The 10,897-nt window shown below is 41.7% G+C and overlaps 1 protein-coding gene across 1 annotated transcript in view; it reads right to left on the bottom strand.

The window, feature by feature from the left end:
• Positions 1-445: 445 nt before the first annotated feature.
• The window catches only part of LOC121924014 (E3 ubiquitin-protein ligase TRIM7-like), a 16,420-nt gene continuing 5,968 nt past the window's right edge, over positions 446-10,897 (bottom strand). Inside the window, exons 2-4 of the mRNA XM_042455066.1 lie at positions 10,261-10,379; positions 9,348-9,377; positions 446-2,125 (exon numbers count right to left, since the gene is read on the bottom strand). Of these exons, the coding sequence (XP_042311000.1) occupies positions 1,611-2,125; positions 9,348-9,377; positions 10,261-10,327 (612 nt within the window). The 5' untranslated portion in view covers positions 10,328-10,379 and the 3' untranslated portion in view covers positions 446-1,610. The remainder of the gene's footprint in view (positions 2,126-9,347; positions 9,378-10,260; positions 10,380-10,897) is intronic.

Here is a 10,897-nt window from a genome sequence, read left to right as displayed (position 1 = left end):
ACCAAACTGGGAAAGGTTACTAAATCATCAGAGGAGAAGATTAAAATTTAAAATGACCTTGACAGTTTAGAGGGCTGGCTAAAGCTAACAAGATGAATTTCAATAGGGAGAAATTTGTTAGGTCCTACACCTAAGCATTAAAAATGGAACACTCAGATTATAGGATGGGGGACGTCTGGCTAGACAACAGTTCATGTGAAAGGGATCTAGGAATCTTAGTAGACCACAAGCTGAACATGAGTCAGTAGCGTAATGCGGCAGCTAAGACAGCTAGGGTGATTCTTGGTTGCATCAACACGACTATAGTGTCTAGGTCAAGGGAAGTGGTAGTACCACTGTATTCTGCTTTGGGCAGGCCTCCCCTGGAATACTGTGTCCAATTCTAGGCACTATGGTTCAAAAAGGATGTTAACAAGCTGGAACATATCTAGACAAAATGGTGAAAAGTCTGGAAGCCATGTCTTCTTATGAGGAGCAGCTTAGGAAGCTGAAAATGTTTAGCCTGATGAAAAGAAGGTTAAGAGGGAACATGATGGTCTTCTTTAAGTATCTGAAGGGATGTCATATCAAAGAGGGAACAGGCTTCTTTTCCATGGCTCCAGACACTAGTACAAGGAACAGTGGATTCAAACTACAGGAAAAGAGATTCCACTTAAATCTCAGGAGGAACCTCCTGATGGTCAGAGCTATTTGACAGTGAAACATACTCCCTAGGAGAGTGGTGGAGTCGCCTTTGGAGGTTTTTAAACAGAGGCTGGATTGCCATCTGTTGGGGGAGGGTGCTTTGATTGTGAGTTCCTGCATGACAGAGGGTTGGACTGGATGGCCCTTCTAACTCTATGATTCTATGTCTCTTGTGAATGGTGGGAGGGTATATGTATAGTTTTCAAACCCCGCATTTCATAATAAAATGCCTAAAAGATGGTTGTCTGATTGCACCTCTTTTGTATTTCCTGAGGGAGGCAGTAATTTAAAATAAATAAACCTTGTCATATGCATGAAGAGTGCTTATATGTACCACAGTACCAAAACCCCACCTATGAGGAAGATAATAAAACTTTTGTTAAAAACTGGAACTAGTTTAGTATAGTTGTTGGGCCTTGAAATTCAGCAAAAATTACTATTTGGATTTTAAAAGACCATGTCATAGGTAGAGAATTAATTTATAGGAATCTAAACTATGCCTTTAAGAAATGTCCTTTACAGTGTTTCAAGGAGAAAATCAAATACCTAGATTATGCCAGATTATACTAGACAAAAGTGAGTTCTGCGCACACTACTGCTGTGTTGGAGTGTTTTGGTTCTGAGCTTCATGACTAGGGGCCTGTTCACACTGCCCAGCTATAGTGCTATTATTCCACTTTAACTGCCATGGTTCCATCCTAAGAAATCCTGAGGTCTTTAGTCTGGCAAGACATTGGAGTGCCTTGGCTGAGAATTTCAAATGCCCTTACTTAAAGTGCCAGTCCCAGGATTTCACATGATGGAACTGTGGTAGCTAAAGTGGAATAACTCACTATAACTAAAGTGGAATAATTGTGCTATAATATTATATAACTATAACAGTGTGATAAATAAGGCTCAGGTCTTTCTTGACAGTGACAAAAAGTTTAACATAGACAAAGGACAGTATTAATATCACCAACTCGGAAAAAAGGATATATTTTCTCTGACTTAAAAGTGAGTGATGAAAAGAGAACAAGGCGCTTCTTTTCTTCAAAATCAAAAAATGCCAGAGTTTTTCCATCCCAGTCCAAACAAATCTGGATTTTCTTCAAATGCTTACTCTGATTTATAATAGTAGGAGGTGAAGTTAGAACTTTGTACTGACCACTGAGAAGACCCACAGCCCAGATTCCCTCCTCAGGAACTATATTGAACTGGCCTTTCCTCTTCACAGATTCTCTGGCCGCCCCCACAGCCCAAAAATTTCCTTGATCCACGTCCACTATCCAGTGATGCTTCCCTGAAGAGAACCCTTGGGAGCCAAGGACACAGCGGACAGTGTCAAATCTCCTGGCATCATAGGGCAATTCCTCACGGACAGAGCGCCACCTGACACTTTTCAAATCTTCAGACACGATAAATCGAGGGTGAGCTGTCACTGGGTCCAGTGTCACATCCTCTGGAAGAGAACAACCATGACAATCAAGACATGGAGCTAAGCTCTGAGAATCATGGCACATGTCCACACTGTAAATAAACTAGATTTGTTTAATTAAAGGTGAGTCCTTCCTTCTTTCCTTTGTTTATTTATTTATTGAAATGGATACATGCCACATGATTTCAAGTTGGCACGGTCCAGGAAGGGAGAGGAAAATAGCGGCTGTGCCAACTGGCTCTGCAGATGGTGCTGCCGAGAACGATTTGGATTCTTCGATCATGGGCTGCGGTTCCATGAGGAGAGACTTCTTGCAATGGACAGTACAACCCATTTGTATGATTCGCAGAGACCATGAAGAAGAAATGTTTTTACCAACAGTCTCAAGAATTTGATCAGGAGGGCTTTAAACTGAGTTTCGTCGGGGAGGGAGACAATATTAAGGAAGGCAAAAGGGCTGGAGAAAATAGTCAAACTGTCATAGAGGAAACAAGACAAATAGTGCAAGGACCCAACAGTGGGAGGCAAAAAAAACAACAACAAAAACCTTGCACAGGCAGCAAGTAAAGGGGAACCATGGTCTGTGATGTCTCTATACTAATGGACAGAGCATGGGAAATAAGCAAGATGAACTCAAATTCTTAGTACAACAAAGCAAATGTGATATAATAGGCATCACTGAAACCTGGTGGGATGAGTCTCATCATTGGAATGTAGAAATAGAGAGATATAAACTTTTCAAGAAAAACAGGCCAAACAAGAGAGGAGGAGGAATAGCACTAAAAAGATTGTATGTACAGTGCTGTGTAAATTTACAGCGCTTTATAAATAAAGGATGATGATAATAATAATAATAATAATAATAATAATAATAATAATAGTTTATTTCTATCCCACTTTTCCAATTCAGATCAAAGTGGTGTACAAATCCAGATAAAATTACAATAATCAATAAAACAGATAAAACAAGATATAAAACAGCATATAAAACTAATACTCGAGTAGCTGAGTAGGGGAATCCAGAAAAACATAGCCAGAGTCGTTACCAAAATAGAGAGGGGAAACCAAAGTCACATCTCATGGGGGGAAAGCCTGGGAAAAGAAAAAGGTCTTGAGATTCTTCTTAAACAAGTCCAAAGATATGGTGGAGCGGAGCTCATCAGGGAGATTATTCCATATTCTCGGGGCTGAGATTGAAAAGGCCCGTTGCGAGGTCCTCACATAACCTCCAGTTGGGACCTCCAGCAAGTTTTTCCCAGCAGACCTGAGTGTGCGGGGCAGATTATATGGGGAGAGCTGGTCCTCCAAGTACCCTGGGCCCAAGCCATTTAATAATAATAATAATAATAATAATAATAATAATAATAATAATAATAATAATAATAATACGTCAGGGACATTTACACCAGTGAAGAGATCCAGGACATCAATACTGGAAGCCTGGAGAACATCTGGATAAAAATTAAAAGGGAAGGAAAGCAATAAGACGTTTATGGTGGGACTCCACTACAGACCCTCAAATCAGAGGGGAGGAATGGGATGTACGCCTTTTTAGAATAGATGACTACACACTCAGAAAGGAGAGATGTTGTAGCGATGGGTGACTCAACTATCCTGATATTTTGTGGGAATTCAAACTCAGCAAAATCTCAGGTTAGCAATTCTCTCACTGCCTGGAAGACAGTTTCATTGCCAAAAGGTGGAAGAGGCACAAGGGGGTAGCTATTTATAGATCTGATCCTAACCACAAGGATGACTTGGTTAATGGGGTGCAAGTGGTGGGATCATTAGGTGGAAGTGACCATGCCCTGGAGTTTGTTATTCAATGGAAGGAGAAGCCAGGACATAGTCAGACATGCATCCGAGATTTTAGGAGAGCGGATTCAGTAAACTTAGAGAGTATTGCGTGTGATCCCACTTTCAGAAATACTAAAAGAAAAGGGAGTTCAGGATGGGATGGGAGTTTCTCAAAAGGAGATACTGAAGCACAATGTCAAACAGTTCCAGTGAGGAAGAAAAATGGAAGGTGTCCTGAAGAAACCAGGATGGATGGACGAAGAAACGTTTCAACTGAGCTAAGTTTAAACGGAACCATGTATAAAAAATGGAAAAAAGGGGAAATCACAAAAAGGAATTAAAAGAAATAGCAGGCATGTGTAGGGGTAAAGTCAGAAAACCTAAACCACAGAATGAACTCAGGCTTGCTAGAGAGGTTAAGAATAACAAAAAACGCCTATTTTGGATATGTCTGCAGCAAAACTAAGAAGAAGGAAATGGTAGGGCCACTGCGTCGACAAGATGGTAAAATGATAACGGGGGACTGAGAAAAGGCAGAATTACTCAATACCTTCTTTGCCTCAGTCTTCTCAGAAAAGGAAAAGGGTGCTCAACCTGAGGATAATGGAGCAGAGGAGAGATTAGGGGAATTTCAGTACAGAATAAGTAAAGAGATAGTAGAGGCCGAGAGTCTAGTCCTCTTGGTTGAAGCAGATTCTTCCCAGCGGAGCGGAGAGTGTGGGGAGGATAATATAGGAGAAGGCGCTCCCACGAGAAGGACCCAGGCCATGTAGGGCTTTAAAGGTTAGAACCAACACTTTGTATCTTGCCCAGAAGCTAATAGGCAGCCAATGAAGGGATTTTAAAACTGGTGTGATATGGGCAGATCTAGTTGTGCCAGTAACCAACCTGGCTGCCATATTCTGTACCAATTGAAGTTTCCGAACTTGACACAAAGCCCCATGTAGAGCATGTTACAAAAGTCGAACCAAGAGGTTAGCAGTGCAAGTATCAATGTTTCAAGGTCTTCCTGCTCCAGGAAGGGGCGCAGCTGGCGTATCAGCCGAAGCTGACCGTCACGTCCACCTGAGCAGTCAGATGGAGACACGAGTCGAGGAGCACCCCCAGACTGCGAACAGAGTCTTTCAGGGGAACTGTGATTCCATCCAGAACTGGCTGGCATAACTCCATGCCCAGATTAGGGGTCCCTATTGCAAGTACCCCGTCTTATCTGGATTCAACTTGAGTTTGTTTTCCCTCATCCAGTTCATTACTGCATCAAGACCACCATTCAGAGGAGAGATGCCATCCTTAGTCACTGCATCAGTCTGAGACATAGAGAAATATATTTGGGTGTCATCAGCATACAGTGGTGCCTCGGGTTACGAAATTAATTTGTTCCGCGGCCGCTTTCGTAACCCGAAAAGCCTTCGTAAGCCGAATTGCCATAGGCGCTAATGGGGAAAAGCCGCGTTTCGTGCGAAAAAGCGCCGAAAAGCACCAAAAATTTTCTTCGTAACCCGAAAAAACATTCGTAACCCGGAACAATTATTTCCAATGGGATTTTTTCATATCCCGAAAATTTCGTAACCTGGGTATTTCGTATCCCGAGGTACCACTGTACTGATAACACCTCGCCTCATGTCTTCGGAGGATCTCACCCAGAGGCTTCATGTAAATGTTGAACAACATTGGGGACAGAATCGCACCTTGAGGAATGCCTGACCTAAGCTCCCTCTTGGTTGAATAACTGTCCCCAAGCGGCACCATCTGGAATCTACCTGAGAGGTAGGATCGGAACCACTGCAAAGCAGAACCTCCAATTCCCAGCTCTCTCAGGCGTTCAAGAAGAATACTGTGGTCAATGGTATCAAAGGCCGGTGACAGGTTCAAGAGTACCAGCAGGGTCCCACTTCCCCTGTCGGTGCCCAGATGGAGATCATCGACTAAGGCAACCAAGGCTGTCTCAACTCTGTAGCCTGCCCTAAATCTGGTATGAAATGGAGCTAGAAAATCCGTTTCTTCCAAGACTGCTTGGAGTTGAACAGCGACTGCCCTCTCAATTACCTTGTCTAAAAATGGTAACAATGAGACAGGCCTATAGTTGTTTCTGTCCAGGGGGTCAAGGGAAGGCTTCTTTAAAAGTGGTTTAACTTCTTAGCTGCATCTATTGCCACACTATAGGATTTAAGATAAATCCTATGATGTGTCCTGACAGATATGAGCCGAGATCTTTGCCAGTCACGCTCAAGTCGTAGTTTAACCTGCTTAATTCTCCTAAGATCTTCGGTATACCAGGGGTTATGGTTAGAAGTGGGCTAGAAAGAACGCTTGGGGGCAATACTGTCTATAGCCCTGGTGAGATTATTGTTCCAAATGTTGACCAAGGCTTCAACAGTATCGTCGGCACTGCCAGCCATTGAACCCTCTAGGGCCTCTTGGAACCTATTGGGTTCCATCAGCCTTCGAGGGCAGACCATACGAATAGGTCCTCCACTCCCGACTGGGGGAATAGTGGTCTTCAGCTCAACTTTCACTAGGAAATGATCTGCCCATGACAATGCAGAGATGTTAACTACTTCCGCCCGCGGATGTGCCTGCTCCGTACAGAAGACCGCAACAAGGGTATGACCTGTGCAATGTGTGGGCTCAGAGACTATCTGGGAAAGGCCCATATTTGTCATGGTAACCATGAACTCCTGAGCTGCACCTGAAAGATTTGTCAAACTGGTCTCGAGGGGATGTTGAGGTCACCCAGGATCAGAAGCCTAGGTGACTCCAGCAGCAGCTCTGAAACCAGTTGTCTCAGCTCGGCTAGGGAGTCTGTTAGGCAACGGGGTGGATAGTAGACCAACAGAATCCCCAGGCTTTCCCTAGTCTTAAGGCCAAGGTAAATACCTTAAAGAAGTTACAACAGTCCAAATCCCTATGTATATGCAAATAGGATGATATTAGGCCCTGAAGGCTGTGTTAAAAGGCCAAAATAACACTATTACGTTTTTCTATCTCTCAAAGCAAAATATTGCTGGCAAAATGCAAAATCCTCCTTCTGCCATAAAATATTTCAGTTGCAAGAGCAGTTACTGTACAGAATGCATAACCTTCTTTCTTATACCTGCCATTTTTTTTAAAAAAATTACATTCTTTAGAAAAAGAGCACAAACCAGTGTGGGAGTTCTCACAGAGATGTTTAAACACAAAAGTAGGAAAGACACTGCTATACTGTATTACCAAGGCCTCTTAGGAAACGTAAGAGATTTAAGAGCTCAGTATATTTTCAAGGCAAGCACCTATGTTCCCTAGAAACATAACTGGCCTAATTAAATATTTTGTGGCATTTGTATTTGCTTGTATTTTGCTGCATGGCCAGCATGGCTACCCCAAATATGTTTCCTGGATTGGAAGATACCAAGTTTAGCTGCACCAGGGCAATCCTAAAGAAGAGGGAGCCTAAGTACTGGAACTTAATTCTTTGAGATTTCTATTTGTTGAGGTTTCTACCTCCAGCAAAGATAAAGCTTTTTCATTTGGACTATAATTGGCAAATTTTACATATAGAGCACCTAAATGTTTTTCTAGCTGTAGCAGTACACAGGCTTCATGAGAAATTCAGTGTTCTCTGCCTAAGAAGGGAACCTATGGCTTCACACAGGACAGAGACAAGCTAGCTCTCAAGAGAAGTCACTTCATTCCTGCTAATGGAGTTTAAATTTTACTGTCCTTACTGACCAAGAAGTGGAGTGGCCTGTTACCTAAACCACCAGAATGTGGATGGCTCCATAGCTGCCTGTGATATGTGGGGTGACTGGCTACTGAAGTGTCCAGTTGAAATTGAACAAAGGTTCTGTCTGGTTTCAAACTAGACCAAATTGCTGTTGTCTAGGCACATATATTTATGGCAAGAAATGGGTCCTGCGACAGTGTTTTGGGAGTTAAATGGCTTTTCTAGGAGAAGAATGGAATGAGATATAAGGAAACGGCCAGAGAATTGGTGTGAATGTCCTCAAAGTTTAATTCCCAGAAGGAAACTCCCTTTGCCTGTTGTATGTAAGCAGTCACCAGGCCCAGCACTCACCATCACACTCCTTGGTGAAGGGATTATGCTGATTTTGAGTGATCTCATCTTGGCTAAGTGCCTTGGTTTCCCCCATGCCGAGTCATCTGGATTTCCTAATATGATGTGGCTGATTTCCTGCACTAGGGGGTGCCCCCTTTTGGCTACCTGCCTAAAACATCCTTTTTGTTATTAATTTGATACCAGAAGCTGAAGAGGGGTGACTGAGGGATGGATTCTGGGGTAATAGGCTTGATTTTAGATTGTACGCCATAGGCAGGTTTTATCCGTATCTTGGTTGATGACTATGTAAAGCGCTGTGTAAACTTAGGTGCTATATAAATAAACTATAATAATAATAATAATAATAATAGGCCTCTGCCTTCATTAAGATCTCTCCAGAACAAAAAAAAACCTACAACAGAAACAACATCTGATACAAAATATAGGCATGTGATTCTAATGTCATCGCTTTTGTGAAGTCAAAGGCTTTCATGTCCGGCATCCACAGTTTTTTGTGGGAGTTTTGGGCCACATGGCTGTGTTCTGGAATAATTTATTCCTGACATTTTGCCTGCGTCTGTGGCTGGTATCTTCAGAGGGTTCTGAAGATGCCAACCACTGCTCTGAAGCACAGATGCAGGTGAAACTCCAGGAATAAATTCATCCAGAACACAGTCACATAGCCCAAAAAACCCACAAAAACTATCATAACTTTTCTTCTCCTGTATGATTTTTTAAATATACTTTTCCATGATGAAGAAGCCAGTGGAACTTCAAAAGCTTGCATGATGTATTTTTTATATTTCATTTGGCCAATAAAGATGCTGTTCTTTGTGGATTTTGGGTTTTTTATTTTTTGTTTGTATTTTTCTGCATGGCCAGCAATCCCTGAATATGTTTATTGGGCTATTAAGTATCTTTTGGTTTTTGGGGGCTATGTGGCCTTGTTCTAGAAGAGTTTATTCCTGACATTTTGCCAACACCTGTGGCTGGCATCTTCAGAGAATGCATGACATCATTTCCATGCCAGTATTCTCTGAAGATGCCAGCCACAGATGTCAACAAAACATCAGGAATAAACTCTTCTAGAACACAGCCACATAGCCCAAAAAACCCACAGAAAACTATAGATGCCGTCTGTGAAAGACTTCAACTTCATATTAAGTATGTCTTTCATACCTTTGAGACTTCTGCCTGTTTTTCTTGCCCTTTTGGTCTTAGAGCTTTCCTTCCTTTAAAAACTGAAATAACAACAACTAAAATGTGAGAGGAGCATGTGAGTCACAACCAAGGTTCCTTCTAGTTTGACAGCAAACCACAGATTGCAGTTATATGATTGAAGGAGGCTATTGCTTTAGAATGCCCTTCTTCTTTACCTTAGCTCAGACATACTCATACTCTGTAGAAACTAACCTTTTATCCACTTTGGTTCCTTCAGAGTCTCTAATAAAAAGAAAGAAAGAAAGTAGGTAAAAGTCCTAACTAGTATCGTATATGTACAGCATATGGACTCTATATATAATACATACATAGTAGTACATACTACATTACTACATAGTGCATTAGTGCATATACTAACAAATGCCCTTCTGATTTTACATATCTATTTATCTACCCAATGATCCACCCAAAGAGTGCACATTTCTTCTTTAAAGCACCGGAGCACACAAAGGGACAAATAAAAATTCAGCTATCACATTCACACCACCTTAGCATGATTAATCAGTCAGTGGATCAGCATGCAAAGGGATATTGTAGCACCTTTGAGACTAACTGATATCTACTTAATCAGATGTATGGAGTGACATGCTTATAGATGAACATTCATGCTCATAAATAAAGAGGTGTGTGTGTGTGTGCGCGCGCGTGTGCGCGTGTGTAAATAGTAACAGAAATGCAAAGCTTGTGGGCATGAGGATAAAGTGACATCACTGACATGTTCATTTGTAATGATAAGTCATTGGGAAGAAAGATATTGCCCAAAGCCAAGATGAGTAGATAACCATCTGAATGGTAGAGGAATGCAGTATAATGGGAACCAGAAAGGAGATGTGATAAAATGGACAAGAGAGCCATCCTGAGATTGGAGTGTTAACTAGTGTGCCAGGAAATCGTGTCCCTTCAACCCACTGTTGGACCAGAGATTGTGAATATATCCCAGTTCTGCTGTGTCCTTATCCAATCTCCTTTTGAAGATTTTTTGTTGTTGTTCAAGGACTGCTTTCCTAATTACTGAACATGTTCTAAAGTGACTTGGACTTGTATTCACTTGTTGATTTTAGGGGGAAATAAAAATATTTTCCATCACAACAAATACACTGGGTACCTCTGAATTTCTTCAGTTCCTTCTGCAGTGACTCACTCTCCTTGGTTAATTTTTGGAGCTTTTTCATTAGTTCTGGAGATTCAAGCAGAGCGGGAAGTTCAAACGTGACTCCCTTGCACCTATAGTTTTGGCGAAAACATAACCAAAGGACAAAACCTGTTATTTGCACCAAACTGCTCTGATATCTCAGAAAATCTGGTGTGGAAGACATTTACAGATGATAAATGAGATAATGGGGAACGGGAAGCAGTAAATAATGCTAGGCACCATGATTAATAATCACTGATATCTTTCATTAATTTATTTCCTCTTTTAAAACTAAGCAGGTAGTTATCACTACATATTGTAAAATCAGTAAAATCAGTTTTCATACTTTACCTCTGGCTTTGAAAATCCTCTGCTCAGAGAGACTAAACATCATTTGCGTGGTGAATGGTACCAGGCTACTGAGTATCACAAACATCAATGTTTTGGGGCCCACGGCGAAATATGGGGACCAATTTGCATGTAACCAGTATGTAGTTTTCAGTAGCTTTCAACTGGAGGGGACCAGTGTGGTAAGTATTGGACTATGTCTCTGGAGATGAGATTTTCAATCTCCACCCAGCCATGGAAACTCACTAGGTGAACTTAGGCA

This window comes from Sceloporus undulatus, chromosome 2 (assembly GCF_019175285.1).
Source record: "Sceloporus undulatus isolate JIND9_A2432 ecotype Alabama chromosome 2, SceUnd_v1.1, whole genome shotgun sequence".
NCBI lineage: Eukaryota > Metazoa > Chordata > Lepidosauria > Squamata > Phrynosomatidae > Sceloporus > Sceloporus undulatus.
Note: the sequence above shows the minus strand (reverse complement) of the source record. Positions and strands in the feature narration are given on the sequence as shown.